Source organism: Artemia franciscana, unplaced genomic scaffold (assembly GCF_032884065.1).
Source record: "Artemia franciscana unplaced genomic scaffold, ASM3288406v1 PGA_scaffold_47, whole genome shotgun sequence".
NCBI lineage: Eukaryota > Metazoa > Arthropoda > Branchiopoda > Anostraca > Artemiidae > Artemia > Artemia franciscana.
Window position 1 is genome coordinate 889,869 of NW_027062688.1, and position 22,824 is coordinate 912,692.

The 22,824-nt window shown below is 35.0% G+C and overlaps 1 protein-coding gene across 1 annotated transcript in view; it reads left to right on the forward strand.

Moving 5' to 3' along the window:
• LOC136041854 (uncharacterized) overlaps positions 1-16,351 on the forward strand; it is a 28,893-nt gene extending 12,542 nt beyond the window's left edge. Inside the window, exons 3-5 of the mRNA XM_065726631.1 lie at positions 1,679-1,753; positions 8,879-9,038; positions 16,329-16,351. Of these exons, the coding sequence (XP_065582703.1) occupies positions 1,679-1,753; positions 8,879-9,038; positions 16,329-16,351 (258 nt within the window). The remainder of the gene's footprint in view (positions 1-1,678; positions 1,754-8,878; positions 9,039-16,328) is intronic.
• Positions 16,352-22,824: the final 6,473 nt, after the last annotated feature.

Genomic DNA, 22,824 nt, shown 5'->3' on the forward strand with positions numbered 1-22,824 from the left:
CTACAGCTCTATCGTTCGTCTTTACTGCTGCTTACCTTGACAATTCAGAACCAATCATAGTGGTGCTGTTAATATGCCTAGAATTTTAGAAGGAACTGACAATGTTGACCACTCTCTCGAATGGATCGCACTCCTCAAAACAAAATGCTTACACTATTTACGTTTGATAACTGTTGCCGAGAACCAGTAAACACTTTCTCGTTTACTGAGTGATGAACCAATCAAACAAATATATATATTTCGAACTGTTCGCAGAATGAAAAATGTTACAGATTGTTCGTCAACGATGTACCATGCTTAGAGGATCTTCACCTAGTAATTGTCTAAGAAAATCAGTAAGCACTGCTTCTCTTACACTATGATGAAGCTGTAGAGCATATTATCAAATCTCTTTCTTGCAGTAATAACTGCGAAGTTTCACTTGCTTTTTTTTAAAGATAAGTAAGTAAATTCGAATTCTTAAACAGTGACATCAATACCACTTGAGGACTGTATATTCTGGGATCTCGATGTCACTTACTGTTGATTGATAATCAGTCTTTGAAAACGTATTTGGAAGTTAATTCTCGCTGTTAATAGATGTCTGGAATGACATGGGTATGGTGTAGGGCAGGTAGTATGGTATAGTGACAGGTAGTGAAGTGGGTATAGGGTCATATTGGGCACTCCATTTGGAATGGATATATAAAGAATGTCGTTTTAATCGTAATGCTGGATGTCTCAAAAGTTAATAACTAGTGTTTCCTGCTGATTTTGGGTCTTAGTACCGAGCTTGAAGATTTTAATTTAAAAAAATTTAAATAGTATGTTTACTTCTTAAGTATTGTTGCGTGTCGAGCAATGTTTCGGGTGTACTTTATGAAAACATAAGGTTTACGTTCTTTCCTTCCCCTTCTTTTTCTCCTTATGGTTTCTTAGTAGTTCACGGAGACACTAATAAATACTCGGTTGTATAGACACCAAATACGACAGATGTTGGTAATTATTTTTTATAGTGTACAGAACGATTCAGTTTCCTGTTAAAGGCATCTAAAAGTTTTTTTTCTTCGCGACTGCATCTCTTGTTCTACTGATGGATCATTTTTGTTTTTATTATTATTCTAAATAGTTATATTAATTTTAATTGGCCTTGTGCTGCAGTTCTGCTCGCTTACACGGAAAAGTAAAATTAGTCATATATTGTAGTAACTTCAGATTTTTTATTTTGATTTTAAGAGGATTTAATATCTCTCAAAACATTTTGTGAGCCTCAGTGTCGGCTGACTGTCACAAAGACAAGGGGCCTATTAGCTATTTCTCGCAGGGGACTGGTCATCTTCGAGAGTTGTCAAGAATCTTCGATCTGGCGTTGAAATTTGGCTGAAAGAACAATGATATGTTACGCCCCTTTTGTTGGCAACTTTGTCAATCAGAGCGAGTAGCACCACAAAGAACCCAATGTGGCCAAATTGATCCAATGGTAGCTCCTTTGAAATAATATTTAGTGTTTTCCTAGCAGGTATGCTAAAACACTTGTAGGGACTATTATGCTCCACTATAAACGAAAAAAACAAAGATCAAATTTCTCTGCAGCATAAATCGCGATAAGTTGAATGGAGTATCTATGATTTCGTGATAGGTAGGGGTCGCCTTTTAGTTTCCGTTGTTTATTCAAATTTCTTATGAGTGTATCTTTTAGGCTTTACTGTCAATATGCTACCTTCCGATGACAAATATAGATTTGCTGATAATCACCATTGGCTCTGCAACTTGGGTAAGTTACAATTAGTCTTTCTTTCCTCTCTGTATTTTTTTCCCTTTTTTATGAAGGCTTTAATGTATATGTATTATTACTCCTTTTCTTCTATCCAGTATTTTTTAATAGTTAGTTAAAACAGTTAAAAATCCACATTTGAAACAGGGTAAGAGATTCATACTTTGCTTTTCTCAGTTGGGGTTGCTATGACTGCCACAAGGTTGCTCAGAAAAGTGTGAAATTATATACCCCATTTTTTTGGCCAAGACGACAGAGGTCCTTCTGGTTAATCTGAACTGGAAATCCCTCATGTATAAAGGCTATTTTTTAAATTAGAGAAAAAAAAGCATGATGTGCACAGTCTATTTTTTCCGTATTTTTTTTTTTTAAATCAAAGGAAAGTATTAGCACGAAGAGATATGTAGAAAAAAACCTATTTACGAAGAATGAAACTATTAAAATAGCGGTAGATCTCTGGTTTGTTGCCTGTTAGACGGATTTGCTTTTTCTGCCTGTTATTTGCTTTGTTCTTAAAAACCTCTATTATCTTCTTATGTTTATCTCTTTGTCTTTATTCCCCCACCTTACTATGTCGTTGTGTGTTAGGACACTCATTTCTTTCCATTTTCTTTTTAATTCCTATGCATTATTCTGGTCTCTTTTAAAAGTAGCTTTAAAACACTTTAGGAGCCAATTTGGAATAATTAGAGATTTGGTTTAGCACTTACCGATATTGATGGAACAATGGCGAAATCAGACTGTTTTACATTACGTATTCTATGTATGACGTTGTTGAGAAAGGTGTTTCAATTCGCGTTTACATCCAATCTTTTTACCGCTAGGTGAAAAAAAATTCTTTACATATCAACCAGTGAAATGACGTAATTTTTATACAATTCTGGAAAAGGGTTATGGCAGCTTTGCCTCTCACTCAGACTATCTGTCTTGGCTTTACTCCAATTAGCTATGGCTCTCAAACCTTTTTATTGGAGTCCAACAAGTTTATTTTAACTGTTAAACCCTTTGGGTGTACAGCATCTATTTCTGGAGATATTGGACTTGAACTGACTGACTGTCCGGCAGTGTCTCCTACCAGTTAACAAGTATTATCTAAAACCTTGGACCCGATTCGAAAGTCTTTTCTTGTCCTGACCCCCAGTTTTGTAGATACCCTTGGACCTAAACGTATTATTAAAGCAAAATTTTCTTTGGTATTGTATTTCAACCTTTTGTGTCGAGTTTTGTTTCTTTACTTTCTATTATTCTTATAAAAAACATCTCTTATTTTTTCTATTTTGTCTTATTTCAAGTTCGTTTATAAGTGCAGGGCAATAACAATTGTGGCAAATCACAGAGCTTACTACCTGTTAATTCGATTAGTTACTTTTCAGTCGCTTTATATCTATAGTTACTTCATTGTCACTATTCAACTACGTTTACTCTCTCTCTCTTTCTATCTATCTTTCTCACTCTCTCTCTTTCTCTCTCGTGTGATTGAGATAAAAGCTGTTACTACATTTCGAAATGGAAAAGTAGGAGTGTGACTTAGTACTTGCTGATGGATGGAGTAATGCCCAACTGAAACTACTTGACATTATGCATTTTCAGTATGTGATTTAGAATTCTCAGTAGGCGATTTTTTTTTAAATGTTGTTCAATGCATATGCATGACTGATATCTTTGGCAATAAAAAAAATAGGTCGAATGAGTAAAAATATACATTTTGTGCTAGAAATGTCCAATCCGTCTGAAACTTTAAGTGAGAAAATTAAACTTAAACATGTCAGCGCATATTTGTATAAACTCAGTTTTTGATGAATCTATCCGTTGTATCTAGTTAAGATTAAAAAGGTATTTTTCATCTAAAAGTAAACAACGAAATTAAAACTCGAAATTAAAACAACGAATGAAAAACTTGAAACAGAAATTGTACTAAATACGTGGATGGTCAGCCCCTCTTTTCAATCCCTGCTCTTTACGCTAAAGTTCGACTTGAGCTTTAATGAAAAATAAGTATGGAAAAAATACAGCATGTATTTTTTTTTCAATGAGTGTAAAGGATGAAAATAAAGCTAAAAATGAAGAAAATCTTTTATACATAGAATTTGCTTTCGAGACGTTCCCTAAGTGGACCTGGAGGAATCTTAAGGAGTGTCTATCCTTCTGGATATCCATCCAAATCCCCGGAATCATTTGTTTGGATGACAATCCTCATTATCCTTCGAGTCATTGTTTTTTTGTTTGTTTTTTCAACTATTTTCAAATTCTTTATTTTTTTTGTGCTTGCCTCTTTATGTTTATGGAGCATGCTTCTTTGATGTTTCCCTTGCCTATTTCTGCTACAGTCTAAGGCTTATGCACTATTGCTATGAATTTTGGAATATTCGCCAGCACCCTTATTAGGATGCCTTTGTGACAATTATTCCGGCATTTAACGAACTTAGTAATGTTTGTGATGAAGATACGACTTGGTTGTCCTTAGTGCAAAGCCATACCCTAATTTACACAAGATATCTCCGCCACTTTCTTTTACAACGGGCTGAGAAGCATATGTTCCCTCATCTCACTTGGGACTTGGAAATCTTGCTTCATAATTTCTTTCATCAAATCCGCGCTAATGGCCATGTGCGTTTATGAGACATCCCTCTTGATATAATGCCTCGATATATTAATCTTCTGTTACAGAAAACAATAAGATTTATAAGCCTTTCCAATGCCTCGTATGACCGGTCATTTACAGAAAAATCCTTCTATGGAAGTGCATATCCTTCATGCCAGAATCCAGCATCATTAGTTACATCTTTTACCCATGCATCTGGTTTATCGTCCTGACTTCGTGTCTTGATGAAGCTCCTCCCAGTCTTGTGGAGAAGTATCAGGACAGAAGTCAGTTCCACTTTAGATTTTATCGTCCAGGCCATATACAATGCTTTGGACGTCCTTCTTCTTCGAACGTTCGCCGAGTATAAGTTTGGATGAGTTTACAGCTTGTGAAAAGCTTATTTTTGGGCAGGCAACATGAGGTTTTACTCGTTTTTTTGCCCTGGTCATCTTCAAAGGGGCATTCCTTTCATCTTCAAGCCTAGTTCGATGAACTATTGATGTCCCCTCCCTCATGGTGTTTTTATATTGGTCTTGCCTATCTCTTTCTACAGACGACTTCCTTGTTTGTTTCAAGGTCACTGCTGTTGTTTTCCCATTTCTTATAGAGAGTACCACCTGCAAGATTCGGACCAGCTTAAGCAAGTAACAGTCGTCACTAGAAAGAGAGGGACCAGCAATATAACATCTGTCTAGCACCTCAGATTTCTTTTCAATAATTTTTTTTCTTTCGCCATGTCGGCGCTTCACGTGTCCACGGAGATTGTTGCCTCCTGTCCCGACTATTACTTTGGAAGCTATTGCTAGCTACTCTTGGGTCTTTATAGCACCCTTCCTGAGGGGCACCGGTTGTGATGCTATGTGATCAACAATTGTTGACCCAGATGTTTCGCTGTTCAGCAGTACATCAGAGTTCATGCTCAAGCGTCCTGGGTGTGGAGGGTCCATGATTTTAACATCATTCATTGATTTACAGTTTTCTATCGTCAGGTTTTTCCTGCTATACAAGTGTGTATACGCATATTTTCATATCTCGCGTTTGTACAACTCGGTGATGCCTCCTATGCGTCATTTCAACCCTCTTTCTGGTTTGCTTGTCAGTGCACATTGATAATGTACGAGAGTATGCGGCAAATGATAAAGCAGTCTGCTTTTTGGCTAGGACAGGTTTGGGCCCCTGCACTGTTTATGCCCCCAGGTGCGGTCACTATCGAGTTTTATCCATTGTCCGCTTCCCCTTAATCTTCACCCACAGTCATAATTATCCTTTGCCACATTTCGCGACGCCATCTACTTTCATTTCATCTTGTCTGTGTAGCGTATTAGACTAAATACCCCGTGTCATCACCAGACACTGGGCATGACGGCCAATGTTTGAGTAAAGATTAAAATTAACATTAGTAGGATTTTATTTTTGGATAAGTCTTAGCAAGGCCTACTTCCCTCAGGGATATCCTACTTCCTCTGGGCACCACATAAAATTTATCATCATCATCCCCAGCTCTTTGTGTGAAGCATGAATCGGAATTGTTAGGATAAAATAAAAGAGGATATACATTTCTTTCCTAATAGATCAAACAAATATCAAGAAATATCAATATATCAATATATACAAACAAATATCAATATATATATATATATATATATACAACCTTTTTAGTGCTTTAATCTCCAAATGCACTAAAAAGCAAAAAAAAGTTGTTTTCATCTGCAACATATAAATATTTAAATTTCTCAAGACTAAAAATAAAATACGAGTAAAGGTAAACCTTCCGAAGAAAAAAAAAATTCAAAATGAGTTACAAATTAGATACAAAATTGAGTTACTTTTGTTCGTTTCAGTCATTAATTTCGAATGAATAACTCGCATGTATTTTCGATTCTTTTTTTTTGTTCTACTTTCATTAAATTCTTGTTGCCGTTTTCTTATTGTTTTTTAATTCTTCTTTGCTTGCGGTGAAGTCAACTTGTTGTATATGTAGTTGAAATACTAGTGATGCATTTTTCATCTGTGAATGTGCCCCGTTTTTTGGCTTTGTTTTTTATGGCACTTGGTATTAACCAAGTGACATTCTGTCGCCAATTCTGTCGGTCCCGGTTTTGCTACTTTAGGCACTTCCAGGTAAGCTAAGACGATGAAATTTGGCAAGCGTATCAGGGACCGGACCATATTAAATTAGAAATAGTCGTTTTCCTGATTTGACCATCTGGGGGGGGGGAACCTAAAATCTTGGAAAACACTTAGAGTGGAGGGATCGGGATGAAACTTGATGGGGAAAATAAGCGCAAGTCCCAGATACATGATTGACATAATCGGAACTGATTCGCTCTCTTTGGGGTAGTTGGGGGGGGGAGTAATTCTTAAAAATTAGAAAAAATGAGGTATTTTCAACTTACGAACGGGTGATCGGATCTCCATGAAATTTGATATTTAGAAGGATATCGTGTCTCAAAGCTTTTATTTTAAATCCTGACCGGATCAGGTGACATTGGGGGAAGTTTGGGGTGGGGAAACCTAAAATGATGGAAACACTTAGATTGGAGGGATTGGAGTGAAACTTGGTTGGAAAAATAAGCAGAAGTCTTGCATACGTGATTTACATAATTGGAACGGATCCGCTCAATTGGGAAGGGGGGTAATTCTGAAAAATAAGAAAAAATGACGTATTTTTAACTTACGAAAGAGTGATTGGATCTTCATGAAACTTCATATTTAGAAGGAACTCGTAACTCAGATATCTTATAGCTCTTAGCTCTTGTTTATTGTCCGAGTCTTCTCATGGTTGCTCAGCTCGGCTTTAGATCTTTCATTAATAATTTTTATGTTTTTATTTACGTTGAGTATTTCAGAATCCAATTAGCCTATAACCTTCAGTCTAAATTGGCAGTTAACAACAAATTGAGCCCTTTTGACAAATTTAAAATTGTATTCCGTTCTAAAATTTTTGAAATACAAATCGTCTATATTTTATGTTATCCATCGTCTTAAAACGGAAATCATACCGAATAATTAATTATTCTAGCTTATAATTACATTCAGCCTAAGATAGCAGATACCAACAAGTTTAGTCCTTAAGATGCTTATAATATATAAAAAGGGCTAACATTGTGTCAGTTTTGTACTTTTAATAATACAAGTCGCCCATATTTATGTTATCCATTATATGGGGAAGGAAATCATACCAAATCATTAATTATCCCGGCACATCACTAATTATTTGTTATTATCTTCAGTCCTGATGGGAATGTATCAACGAATTTGGCCCATGAAATGCTTATAACATATAAAGGGGATAACATTTTGTCTGATGTGCATTTTTAATAATACAAATAGCCCATATTTTATGTCAACCATTGTCTTGGAATGGGAAGAATGCCAAATAATTAGTTATTGTGATTGTCATTATATAGGCCTAGAATGACAGATAACGACAAATTTAGCCTTACGACCCTTTTATATAAAATGGACTAACATTGTGCTTCTTTTTGTATTTTTAATTCTACAAATCGTCCATATTTTGTGTTATCTATTGTCTTAGAACAGTAATGATACCATATAGTTAATAATCCTTAATGATCATTTATAATTTTTATGACCTTCGGCCTAGAATGGAAAATACTTAGAAATCGAACCCCTAAAGCGCTTATAATATATTAAACGGGCTAACATTGTAGTCCTTTATGCACTTTTAGTAATACCTGAACCCTCTTCTTATAACAGGAATCATACCAAATAATTAATTAATCTGAATGATAATTAGCTATTGTTATTACCTTCAGTCTAAAATTGCAGATAACAGCAAATATTAGCCCCTAAAACACTCATAATATGTAAAAGGGGCTAACATCTTGTCCGTTATGCACATTTAATCATACAAATCGCCTATTACTTTATGTTAGTCATTGTGTTAAACGGGAATGATACTCAATAATCAGTTATTCCGAATGATCATAATTATTTGTTACTACCTCCAGTCGAAAATGTCAGATAACAGCAAAATTAGCCCATAAAATATTTGGAATGTATTTATGGATGGAATGAATGTAATTTATGGAATGTAGTCCTTTTCTACTTATAATTAAAAAAAAGTTGCTTATGGTTTATATTATCCATTGTGGAATGGGAATAATATTAATCAATTAATTCTCATTAAAGACTATAAATTGTTGTTACCTTCAACGGAAAATGTTAAATAAAAATAAATTTAGCCTCTGAATTGATTGTTTTCTCCGAAGGATCTAACATTCTAGACCAATCTCCACTTTTAATGATACAAAATACCTATACCCGGGTTTCTGTTCCAGTTGTCGCAAGGGTTGCTACCAGTATCTCTAAAAAAAAGAAAAGAAAAATAAAGCTAACTAAAATGTCAAAAATCGTCAACTCCCTTTGTGCTATCAATGGTTCTGGATGATTTTTAGCCTTTTGTACTTTATGACAACTGATCTGTTGAATATAACCATTGACATAGTGAAGCACGATATGTTCCTTTCTTTTCTTCTATTCTTTTCTTTTCTTATTTGTCTATTCCTATATTCTAGCTTAGTATCGGATTGGCAGTATGTTGTATTCCGTATCTTCGATTGACGCAACCTAATAAATACCGTTTTAATTGGCTGGCCATATTTTGTTCAATCATATTTATTTTGGCAACGCTAATACTCACTGTACTTGCTTTAATTGCAAACCCTTGGCAAACAGGTAAGTAGATGCGGAAATTTTATATTTGGACTTCATCACACTAACGTAACCTTTTCCCCAGAAAGCAATAATGGCGTGACCTGTGCCACGTTCATGATTCAGATCTGGCCTCCAAATATATTTTTCAGATCTGGGCTCCTGTGCGCACTATAATGCTGTTCGAATTTAGGACGGAGTCTTACTACATATTAATCGGTGTTCATGCTTACGTATTTGTGTAATTTAACGTACTTGCGTAGTATGAGTATATAAGTCAACTTTTTAATTTATGACATGTCTAAATTACGATCCGCGAATTTAAATTGTATCACCAAAGCTCATTGGCTCATGAATAACTTGTACATAGCTATTTGTTTTTTGTTGTATTTATAACGAAACCTTTGCGCAAATGAGAGCTCTTACTGAGTCTGATGTACCACTCCTGGTGTATTTAATATCTGCAATTACAGAAAAATAGACTTATACTGAAAATGTAGCCAAGACCTTTACAAATGTGACATGCCCCTATCCATTCTTAAAAAATTGCCATTTCAAAAAAAAAATATATTATGTCGCGTCTCAAAAGGTAAAGAATTTAATGTAATGCAGACTCACTTCTCTCTCTTTCTCTCTCTCTCTCTCTCTCTCTCTCTCTCTATACCTTTCATGTTTGTGCCTTTTCCTTTGCACTTTTTAGCTTTTCGTTTCTTACTTGAACTTGCAGTCCAAGCAAATCTAAAGCAGTCGAAGCAAGTTAATTTTTTCAGAGCGGGATTAATTTCTGAAATCCGGAGTTCCTAGAATGTAACCAAAACTCTACATCAGTTCATGGGAACCTAACTTGCGTCACAAGTTGTTAAAAACGTAGTTTCCCCATGAATCTTTGAGAATACTAGAGAGCTCAATCTCCTGAGTTACTATTATTTCGTCTATTTGCGTCAGGAGTCTGAAGGAAGGAGTAAATATCTTGTTATATCCTTCCTACAAGAGATTTAAAAGAAATGTTTTTATTGGCAGTCTGGATTCCCGATTTGCCATGTCAGTGAAATATCACAATCCAGGTTTTCTTTGTAATCCTTTATTAGCTGACTGGCAGAATGGTTTACACAAAAAGATTTCGGAAACAGCGTATCGGCGATTGTCGCCTCATCATGGCTTAATTTGTTTTTTTTTTTTTCATTAAAATTATTTATTTAACGTTATTATCGTTTAATTATTTTTGGTGACTTAATGCTGTTTGATTTATTTTTTTTTCTGTAATGTTGTTGTTGATTTTCGCTTGTGTTTACTCCACTATTTTTATTTTATGTAAGTGGGTCATAAATATATACATATATATATACTAGCTGTTGGGGTGGCGCTTCGTGTCACCCGTCTGTGCATATACAAATACTGTCTGTGCATATACAAAGCCGTATGTACTAATAATGACGTCATATGCAAACGCTCTTTTTACAAACAAACAAACATGCCTACACACAACTCGCTTTTATATAGATAGATAGATAGATAGATACAATACAAATTTACTGCGTAAAACTTGCGAATATACAACATTCTTCGCTGTCCAATTGTCGCTGCATATAAATAGATTGTCAGGTTTACCGACCCTCGAACATGCAAAGTACAATTGTCCATGGGAAAAACAATCAGTATTAAGATCTATACCACATTTTTCTAATGATTGACCTTGAGCTTTGTTAATGGTGATTGCAAATGCTAATCGAATTGGGAATTGCAATCTTTTAAATTGAAAAGGCAGATCCGTTGGAATCATGGGAATGCGAGGAATAAGAACAGCCTCACCCTCAAAAGGCCCTGTCAAGATTGTGGCCTCTATTAGGTTTTCCATTGTTTTTTTTTACGGCAAGTCGCGTGCCATTGCAAAGCTTTGGTGGGTTGATATTTCTTAAAAGTATTATTGGTACGGGGATTTAAAAAATTATTGGTATGGAATTTAAAAATTCAGATGGATAATTAACCGCTTCATTTGGTTCCAAAACTGTGTCGACTGACTTGTAAAGGACTGCCTGGTCTCGAATCTTGGTCAAAACAATATTGTTGATTTCGTGGACGTCTATATTTTTGGGTGCGAGAATCGCTCTTTCACTTAGCCATTTATTATTTTTATAATTTTTTAGAATATTCGGAAATACTTTTTCAATCAATTCATTTTTGGACGTCACTAAATTACAGAAATCAGCAGGTAGTTGTATACGTCCTGAAATTGAGTCTACTGGGAGCTTTCCGTTTCCAATTGCCAGCAATTGTAGTTAATTTTAATATTTTTACGTGTGCCCATAAATTAGAATTTTTCAGGCAAGCATTCATTTCGTCTGCGGGAGTTGATCTAGGTATTATAGGTAATGTTTGCCTGAAATCTCCCGCAAGCAATATTAATGTGCTGCCAAAGGGTTTAGACTTCCCTCGCAAATCTTTCAAGCATTGATCCAGAGCCTCGAGTGATTTTTTGTGTGCCATTGTGCACTCATCCCAAATAATAAGTTTGCATTTCTGCAATACTTTACCCATCCCAGATGATTTGGAAATATTGCACGTGGGAGTTTCTGTAGAATGCAAATTCAGAGGCAATTTCAAAGCGGAATGAGCAGTTCTTCCACCTGGCAGCAATGTTGCGGCTATTCTGGACGACGCAATTGCCAACGCTATATCATTTTTTGATCGAATTGATGCCAGAATCAGTTTTATCACAAACGTTTTACCAGTACCTCCTGGCGCATCCAAAAAGAAAATTTCTCCAACGTTGTTATCGACACAATGCATTATCGTATCATAAATGTCTTTTTGTTCCGACGTTAACTTGGTGTTGGGGTGGCTTCGCGCCACCCCAACAGCTAGTATATATATATATATATATATATATATATATATATATATATATATATATATATATATATATATATATATATATTTCAATGTACGTTTCAATATAAAAACTAACATTTTCTGTGTAGAAAAAAAAAACGTTCCCTATCAAAATAAATTCGATTTTCAGTTCATTTTTTTACTTGGCATTAATATTATGGCTCTGGTGGTGCAGCCAATAGAGGAAGTTAATTCCTCTATTGGCAAAATTCCTATTTCAAAATTTTTCTATCCCTCATGTAGATTCGATCCGGTGGTTGGGTATTACACTTACAAAAAATCTTAAAACTCTTCGGGAGCGTGCTGTCTGGGATGCTAGAGTGAAAATCCAGATTGGTTACTCTAAAATTGTAGCCAATCGAGGGAAATACAATCGTATTGCCCTTGGTAAGCTTTATTCTACTTTTTCAGATCATTCTGTTCTTTACCTTTCTGGGCTTTACCCTATATTTAAGAAAAAAGATATTAGCGATATTCGAGCCTCTTATTTCCGTTTCTGTAAATTTCTTCTGTATCTTCCTCTGTGGTATAAGAATCGAAAGATAATCAAAAAGTTCCATCTTCCGAACATTACTGAGAAGCTGACTGATCTACACAAAAAGCTCTCAGAAACGGCGTATCGGCGTTTGTCGCCTCACCACGGTCTGATCCGTTTGTATGATTAATGTCTATTGTTGACTCTCGTTTTTTTGTTATTTGTTTTTTTATTTGTTATTTGTTTTCCGTTGTTCTTCAAGTTTTTACTCCACTATTTATCTTTTTGATGTAAGTGGGTTAGAAATAAATATTATTATTCCCATTGTTTCACCATTGAATTTCAAGGCCTTGCAATAGGGACAAATTTTAGACATTGTCTCCTCGGCACGCTTTCTTTTCTTACTTTCTCTATCAGCAGCAAGCCTGATTTCTTGCTGTTTTTGTGATTCCTCGGCACGCCTTCTTTTTTCACTTTCTCTTTTAGCAGCAAGTCTGCTTTCGCGTTGCTCTGGTAGTTCCTCGGCACGCTTTCTGTTCTTTCTTTCTCTATCAGCCTCAAGCCTGTTTCCTTGCTGTTCTTTTGATTCCTCGGCACGCCTTCTTTTTTCACTTTCTCTTTTAGCAGCAAGTCTGCTTTCGCGTTGCTCTGGTAGTTCCTCGGCACGCTTTCTGTTCTTTCTTTCTCTATCAGCCTCAAGCCTGTTTCCTTGCTGTTCTTTTGATTCCTCGGCACGCTTTCTTTTCTGACTTTCTCTATCAGCAGCAAGTTTTTTGGCATAGACTCTTTGAGCATCTTCATCGGCTTTTGCCATTGTAAGTTCATCAGTCATTTTAAACTTAAACATTAATAGATTTCTACGTGAACATATATGTCTTAAATATCTTTAATGACGTCACCGTCATAGCAAAAATGACGACAACTAACTTCATGACGTCAGTCGACACAGAAACATGACGTCACCTGACAGACCCACACATCCACAGACAGACAACTTATTTTTATATATATAGATATATATATATATATATATATATATATATATATATATATATATATATATATATATATATATATATATATATATGTATATATATATATATATATATATATATATATATATATATATATATATATATATATATATATATATATATATATGTTGGTGTTACACCAACATATATATGTTGGTATTGGGGTGGCGCTTCGCGCCACCCCAACACCTAGTTGTTTCCAGTTGCGATTCCCTTGGTTCAGAAACTTTTATTGAGGTGTCTTCACGGCCTGAAATTTTAATGAGATCAAAAAAAGATCACACTAAGAATATAACACACTAATAACACACACTTTCAAACTAAGAATCAATACAACCATATTTTTTTTTAACATTCTTTGTTGCTGATGAGCTCCCTTCGGTCAACAAATCAAAATTTAGTATCTACTTGTCCTTTCCGTCCAATATTCCCTCACAGTTTCAGCTAGGTTACTTAAGGCGTTAATCTATACCATTAACCGTATATGAACTATTGAAGACGTCTCATTCTGATATCCGGGATGGAGATAGTGTCATTTGATTTAGCTCAACATCACCTTCAATATTTACAGAAAGTTTCAAATATCTTAGCCGTTCCTGCCGTATTGCAGATGAACCATTTTGACACCCTGGATGCATACAGTTCACCGATTTAGTTCAATATCCCCATCGGCATTCCCTCAAGACAGAGTGTTTTTTTATTTAGTTTAACATTTCTCTCAACTTTCGGTGAAAGTTCCCACTTAATACTCTTAAATGTTCCCGAGTTATTGCATATATGCCATATTGACATTCATAATGCACTTAATGTCTCCTGAATTAGTTCAATATACCTCTCGATATTCACTCGAAATTTTTACTTAATACTGTTAGTTGTTCCTGAAATATTATAAATGCGCCCTTTTTTTACCTTTATGTTCACAGTTGCTTTTGACTTTGTTGTACAATGTTTGTTTATTCCCTGAAAGTGTCTACTGTGGTCCATGGAACTACCTGAGATACTGTCAATATGTCTTTTTGGCAATCTTGATGCACATAGTGCGTTTTGATTTTGATCAGTACCATCTGTACAATTATCTGAAAGTCACCTTAATACCCTAAGAAGTTGCTGAGATATTTTTGATATGCCCTTTTTTCAACCTGAATGCAGGTAGTATTTTATCGTTGAATTCAATTTGCTCTCTGATCATTCCTTGAAAGTTAGACTTCATATCAAAAGCTGTTCGTGGCATGTTGCGGATACTGTCTTTTGACAATTTGTTCGGGAATCATCTCAACATGCACCGAAGGTTTCAGCTTTATACTTAAAGCAATTCTTGTTATATTATAGGTTCATCATTTTGACGAAATGGATGCACATAGTGTCTTTCGATTTAGTTTAGAATCCTCCCCCAGCATCCTCTGAAAGCGTCTACTAAATACTCTTAGCCGCTCTTGAAATTTTGCAGACGCGCCCTTTCGACTACTTAGGTGTATATAGTATACTTTGATTTTGTTCGACACCATCCTCACCAATGATTGAAGGTTTCAACTTAATACCCTTAGAAATTACTAAGATATTGCAGATGTGCTCTTTTGACTACCTGGTTACACATATATTCTTATGATTCAGTTCGATTTTCTTCTCAACCTTCTCCTTAAAGTTTAAACTTAAAACCCCTAGCTGCTCAGTTATTGTATACTAGCCATTTTGACAATCATGATATTAGTCTACTTTTAGTCTACTTTCATGTTTAATTCCTGGTCTGACATGTTGAGAGCCAAAGTAATTGGACAATATCAACGCGGTAGCTCCCGAAAATGTCTGGGACAGCACTGCAACGCAACTGTGACTATGACTGGGGTCTCATTCGGAACCGGTTTTAGACTGATTGGAAACCAGTAACATCTAGTTTGCCTCGTGGGTTGGACCTCACTTCCTCAAGGCCATGGTCACGGTAGCTCCCGAAAATGTCTGGGACAGCACTGCAACGCAACTGTGACCATGACTGGGGTCTTATTCGGAACCGGTTTTAGACTGATTGGAAACCAGTAACATCTAGTTTGCCTCGTGGGTTGGACCTCACTTCCTCAAGGCCATGGTCACACAACAGTTGCATGCACAATCAGTTAGCAATGCTAGTCTCAAAACAGTTGCCCCGTGGCCGCTGGGCCCTAGTCGCTCCTGAGCCGTTCTTGATAGTGCAAATGCGTCTTTCTTACGACCTTGTTACACGTAGTACACCTTCCTGACTCTCATACAGTTCACCACCCTTCTCACCATCCCCCAAGACCTCACTAAATTTGATTTCCAAGGATTTCAATAAAAGGGGTGCCAGAATTGATAATAAGTAAAATACGCTTTGCTACATATATATATATATATATATATATATATATATATATATATATATATATATATATATATATATATATATATATATATATATATATATATATATATATTGTATAATATATTAGTTCTTCATCACTTTTTCGATGGTTTTTATCTCCGTGGGGCTCTTAGAAAATGTAAATTTTTTAAATCACACCTTATCTACCCATGTAAGTTTTTGCCCAGAAAATTTCTTTTCCGCCAAAAACTAATCCATGCTACCCCCGCCCCTCCTTAGGTAGTGCTCATTTTCACATTTGGCATTTATCTTTTATTGACTAATTCAGTTTTTAGGAACACATTTGTATCTGTGCTTTTCCTATATCACAAAATGTTCCAGGAAAGTCTAAAAGATTTGTTAATAGCAAGCATAATTATATGTGAAGAAAAAAGGTCTTGACCAGACATCGCAACCATCTCGAGGTTTTCGCTCTTGTAATGTATTTAGCCAGTCTTCAAAATTTATCCTTTTATAAATTTTTTAGTTCGGAAAAACATATTGTCTATTGTCTGCAAATGATTGACTTTTCTTTTCTTTTCTAGATAATGAAGTAGCTGGGCAGTAAATTTCGGAAAGTAAATTTCTCTGTATAAGCCTGTTCTCTGTTGCATTCGTCTTTTTGTGTATAGACGCTTATATTTACATAAAAAGACAGTGCAGCAGAACTGGTTTCTTATAATTTTAAAGTTTAAATAAAAAAAAACAAGGGTTCTAAACCTCAAGTTAAATAGTAAAATTTGTGTATATTTTTTTTTGCTCCCCTTTTTATATTTTACTAAAAAAATAGAACCCTCAAAAAATTTTTAATCAATTTTGCTTCAATTTTTTGCTCATCCTTCACCTAACGAATTTACTGCTCATTGAAGCTGTGCAATTATGTGGCCTCTGCTCCTGCCAAAGAACCTCTTCCTGACTCAACATACAACAACATTTTTTTATTTTATATTTTAATATAAATTTAATCAATAAAATATTGTTTCTTTGTATTCTTGCAAACTGCTTCTTGTTCTTAGAGCTAGAGATAGTTCATAGGGACGGAGTACAAGATAGAGAAAATTAAAATAAATACATAACTATGTTTATCAAAACAATTTATGAAGAGCACTTACTATACACGAACAACTATTGTATACTTTCAACTTTAAGCATCCCCTTTTAAGAAGGGGATGCCATGAAGGAAAAGTGATATTGTGGTTATGTTTCAAAAACAGTTTCGACAGACCTATTTTGGGCCCGCCATTTTATATTTGCGGATTAATGCTAAACTTAAAAAATGTAGATAGGACTTTTTTATATATAGAGTGAAACTGATAAAAGTAGGAAAGGGGATCTTGCTTGTCCAAAAACCCCAATGCCAGGGTTTACTGTATCTATATGCTTACTAATGGCGAAGTAATAATAATCATAAAATGACTAAAATAATTCATTCTTTCAAATATATTGACCATCGGGTAAAGAATAATTTCAATTGAAAATACATTGCGTATTCATTGAAGAGGCAATGCTACTAATTGTTTTGGGGAGTTAAATGAGGGTTCCACAACTCATATTAATGGCCTTTTCCGTTTCTTTTTGTGCTGGATTTCTTCATTCAATTTAGTCTGTTTGGTTTAAGATTGTTAACTTAGAGGATTCGACTTATGCCCGCTCTGATCTCTAAAATTGTGTCTTTTCTTTCGCGAAAATGCATCGTTTTCATGCATTGAATTTTTAAATCAAATAACAGTGTATACAGTACTTTTGCGTTGACGATAGCTTCTGGTCTATGGATGTGCATCCTAACCCCAAAAAACCTTTGGGCGTTTTCATGAGTATCTAGGCTTGTATGAGAAGCCTAGAGGAAACTTTTAAGAACCTAATAAAATTATTGAAGGAGAATTTTTATCGTCCTTCAAAAGAACTATGCAGTAAGGTCGTGGAAATATGGCATATATTTTATGACATTTTACAAAATGTTGAAGATTAGCAAAAAAATATATAAAACGCCTTTTAAAACGTCGATTGTTGAAAAGACGCTATACTTATGACTGTGGGGGAGACCTGTACTTAACGCTTTCGGTCTCTAAAACTCATGAAAATTTGGTTATAATAGATTTTGAGTTGATTGTAAATCGAAAGTAACTCTAGAACAAAAGAGGTTATAGCATTAAGCGTTAATTATTTATAGCATAAGTGCAACAGCATTTTTCATAAGCTTGCTCTTTGGGAAACAAGTTCTTTCTGCTGTTGTAATTGAAAATACCCTTTATAACAATTTTTTGGCCGATTCGAGATATAAGGCTCAACCCCTTTTCATAGATTGTTGGCAACAGTAGTATTTTTTTAGTATTGACTTTAGTGCAATCAGGCTTTCTAAACATAGGAATTGACTATCCCTTATGAGGTGTTTCTTTACCTACCGTAACGGTGATACTAGTATATAGCTAGTAAGAATAGTGGGTACTCAGAAAAATATCCATAGACACCCTGTTATATCTCTAGAAGCCGTATTATTAATCCTTTGGAGGAGTATAAACAGCTTTCTATGAGCTCTGCAGAACACGGGCATTCCTTTTTGGGAACAAGCTTTGTGTAAAATTTGCAGAGAGGTATAATTGAGATGGATGGTATTGTGTCCAGAGAAGGTATAATTTTACCATGCTTTCTTGACCAGAAGGAACAAACCCATTCGAGAATATCTACCGCGTGAATGGATGGTGAAAATATATTTTTGAGGAGATGGGATTAATCAATTTTCTTTATAGCTTTACCTCCAAAGATGAAACCAGGGTGTTGCACGATCTTTTACTGACTAACTGATTTTTTTTTTGTGTTCTCTCTGTCTTTGATTTTTGGAAACTGACCCTCTTGGCAATAGATCACTTTTCTGTCTCCACAAGATATACCTGTGGGTACCGGGAAACCTAGGTTGTGTCTCCATTTCTAAGGACATTTGTCAGTATCAGTAAAAAAGTGTAGAGAATTCTTTACCTCAAAACAGCGTCGATCTGAAAACACTGTCAATTAGTCCAATCTGTTTTAATGTATTGCACCTTGCATACGGTAAAGCCCTGCTTGTCCATAAATGTGGTCATGATAAAAGTTGAAAAAATCAAAAAGAAAGTGTTCTCCACTAATATTTAATATTTGCACCATAATGGATTTTAAATTACATAAGCCGATTTTTTTTCTGTTGACAAGATTATTACCTGCCCTTTAAATAAAAATGGTTAATGGCCTCTTTTGAATTATATTATTGAAAACAGGAAGTTTTGCATAAAAAGCAAAAAGTTCAAACCAAACGAGAACCAAAAAGTAAAATCCAAAAGATTTTGCATAAACTCTTAGTTTGAGCAAAATAATTTTGATAAATCAAGCAGAAATCCATAAGAGAAGGAAACTTAAAATGAAGAAAAATGAAAAGAGTGAATGAAAGCAAGCTTAGAATGAACGTAAGTTGCCGTAAGTAAGGGTGGTGATGTCTAGTGCGGCCTAATCAACAAAAAACTTCAAAAATCCTCAGAAAAACCGGTAATTTAAGGCATTACTGAAAGTTTATTTTAGCTCTTTGGATGCAAGTTTCGAGTAGGGACTATAAGAATGATTGATAAAACCGAGCAGATTAAATACGATTTTACGTTTTATTCTGACACAATCTTCCTATATTAGCTGTCTTACAAAACAAAATTGAGTCTTAGTCAGTATGGATATATACACTGTCTGTGTCAACTAGAATTTCCCTGTGGACATTGAGATTGGCAAAGCCATTTAGCCTACTTTCAGACGTCACGTTTCTTAGGTATGTCTTGATTCTCCGAAGTGTAAAAGGAGCGTTCTGTTGTGCTGGTCGATACAGGTATAGTGATTAAAATATTAAGTAAGATATGGATGTTCGGAGAGATTGCTTTGCCACAAATATTTAGGAAATCAGTTGCATTGACATGGTGTGCCTTGTTCCGTTAGACAAATTTTTGCCAAATTTTTCTTTCCGCCATCAAACGTTTAAGATGTTGTTTTCCAAATCCAAATCTAAGGTGTTGTTTCATAAATTTCGATCAACTTCAAAAATGGCTCTTTCATCTTTTTACTTTCTTCACTATTCTGTGGACAAGTGTGAAGCAAACAGTGAAACCCTTTGAAAATATTCTTGTGCTTTAAGAGACGTTCTTCTATAAATTTTTATACTTTCAATCCAGAAGATGAATAAGTTAATTCTTTAAAATTGTTCTGTACTTTCGGCTGAGACATTTCTTCTGTGTATCTGCCTGTCTACAATCCTTGTAACACTAATTGTAGTTCCATTCTATTTGGCCAAATTTCCATTCAATTTGGCCAAAGAAAATAAAATCAGTGAAAAATAGAATGTTAAACTTTATTTTGCCGTGGGGGGAGGGAAGGTGTCAGCACGCCATAAGTTGAACACCTTACGAATCGTGCATGTTGTTTCAATATCTCTGGCGGGGTGTCCATATTGCCTATGGGCGGGTTTTCTTTAGTAACAAACGTAGTGAGAGCCAATTCAAGTTTTATTCCACTTTCTTTTTGTAGCTCTTTTATGTTAACAATGCTTGATATAGCAACAGGGCCCTTGACTGATACCTAGTGCTTTGCTCAATCTTTGACAAATTTTTTAAGGCCTACTACCGCTCTATCTTGATAGGTCCATAGAACTTGCTTGCTTGCTATATTATATATATATATATATATATATATATATATATATATATATATATATATATATATATATATATATATATATATATATAGTTCTTCTTTTTTTTCACTAGCTGAAAATCACCCTTGTTTGGTTTCTCGATTTTTTCCTTTCTGATTTTTCTTTGTTGGACTTCTGGTAAAGCCAGGCTAGTGTGGTCACAAAATGTATTTATCTATAATATGTAATTGCTATAGTACAGTGATGATGATGCTCTTCTTTCGTATTATAGGACTCGGGATGCTTTTCTTTTTTTTCTAACATCCTCTACATATTTCACCGTGAACCTCCGAAATCTGGTTAATTATGACATTCACCGATGAATGTCCGAAATTGCTTTTTTTCTGCTTGGATTCAATTAGCTTTGCGAATCAGCTTTTTCAGTCTTATGCAAGGTATGAGAGTAAAAGTTAAAGCTAGGTAAATTTGGTTAAAAATATCAGACGGTAAAGATTATATTGTATTGATGTATTGATGGTAATGATTGGTACTGATAACTAAAGATTATAATGGTAATCTCCATTAGAAACGATGGACCTGAGATCAAGAAACTCTGCGGGAATACAAACTGAGCCTACTATTGTAGTAGTAATCTCCATTATAGTGGTAAAAGCTAAAAGAGGAACTCTGGGCGGTGTAGGGAAATTTAAAGTATGTATATCTTTAACAATTGCTAGCTGAAAACCGACTTTTAACATTTTGATTTCTTTGTGAAACAGTTTGTGGTAACAAACTGTAGTAAGGAGCGTCCCGGCTCAATAGTAAACGAAACTCTAGAAACGGAATTTTGATGCTAAAAGATACATCAAAATAATCGAATTTTAATGCTGATTCTAAATATATAAGTTTCATCAAAAATTTATATTTCATCTTTGTCAACAAAAGTTACGAGCCTGAGAAAATTTGCCTTATTTTGGAAAATAGGGGGAAACACCCCCTAAAAGTCAAAGAATCTTAACGAAAATCACACCTTCGCATTCAGCGTATCAGAGAACTCTATAGCGAAAATTTCAAGCTCCTATCTACAAAAAGTGGAATTTCGTATTTTTTGCCAGAAGACAGATCACGGGTGCGTGTTTATTTTTTTTTTTTTTTCCAGGGTAATCGTATCGACCAAGTGGTCCTAGAATCTCGCAAGAGGGTTCATTCTAACGGAAATGAAACGTTCTAGTGCCCTTTGTAAGTGACCAAAAAAAATTGGAGGGCCCCTAGGCCCCTCCCACGCTCATTTTTCCCAAAGTCAACGGATCAAAAATTTTGAGATAGCCATTTTGTTCCACATAGTCGAAAACCATAATAACTATGTCTTTAGAATGACTCACTCCCCCAAAGTCCCTGGGGGAGGGGCTGCAAGCTACAAACTTTGTCCAGTGTTTACAGTAATGGTTATTAGGAAGTGTACAGACGTTTTCAGGGGGATTTTTTTGGTTTGGGGGTGGGGTTGAGGAGAGGTGGCTATGTGGGAGGATCTTACCTTGGAGGAATATGTCATGGGGGAAGAAAAATTCAATGTAAAGGGCGCGGGATTTTCTAGCATTAATATAAAAAAAAACAATGAAAAAATAAACATGAAAAAGTTTTTTCAACTGAAAGTAAGGAGTTGCATTAAAACTTAAAACGAACAGAGATTATTACGCATATGAGGGGTTCTAAAAATACTTTAGCATAAAGAGCGAGGTATTTAGGAGGAGATAAATACCTTGCTCTTTATGCTAAAGTATTTTTAGTAATTACAACTATTTATTCTACGGCGTTTCTGATTCAGGGGTCATTCTTAAAGAATTGGGACAAAACTTAAGATTTAGTGTAAAGAGCGAGATAGTAACGAGGGGACAAACCTCCTCATATACATAATAAAAAATATAAGAATATAAAAGTTTGTTAAGTAAGTTAATTCTTAAGTTACGTATATTTTTTACTAATAAAAACGTTCGTTAAAAATCAAAAGTTCCAGGTGCCTTTTTAAGTAGCCGAAAAATTGGAGGGCAACTAGGCCTCCTTCCCCACCCCTTATTTATCAAAATCGTCTGATCAAAACTAAGAGAAAGCCATTTAGCCAAAGAAGAATTAATATGAAAATTTCATTTTAATCATTTATGTGCGGAGAGCCAAAATCAAAAATGCATTAATTCAAAAACCTTCAGAAATTAAATAAAAAAAACTAGTTTTTTATTTTAATTTATTTTATTTTTTAATTGGGTTGTCCCCTCCGCAATCCCTCGCTCTTTACGCTATAAAGCTTTTAATTATTTTAAAAAGCAGAATTGTGGCAAAGTGTCAAACTTTAGCGTAAAGAGTGAGGGATTGCGGAGGGGACAACCCATTTCATATACGGAGTAATTTCT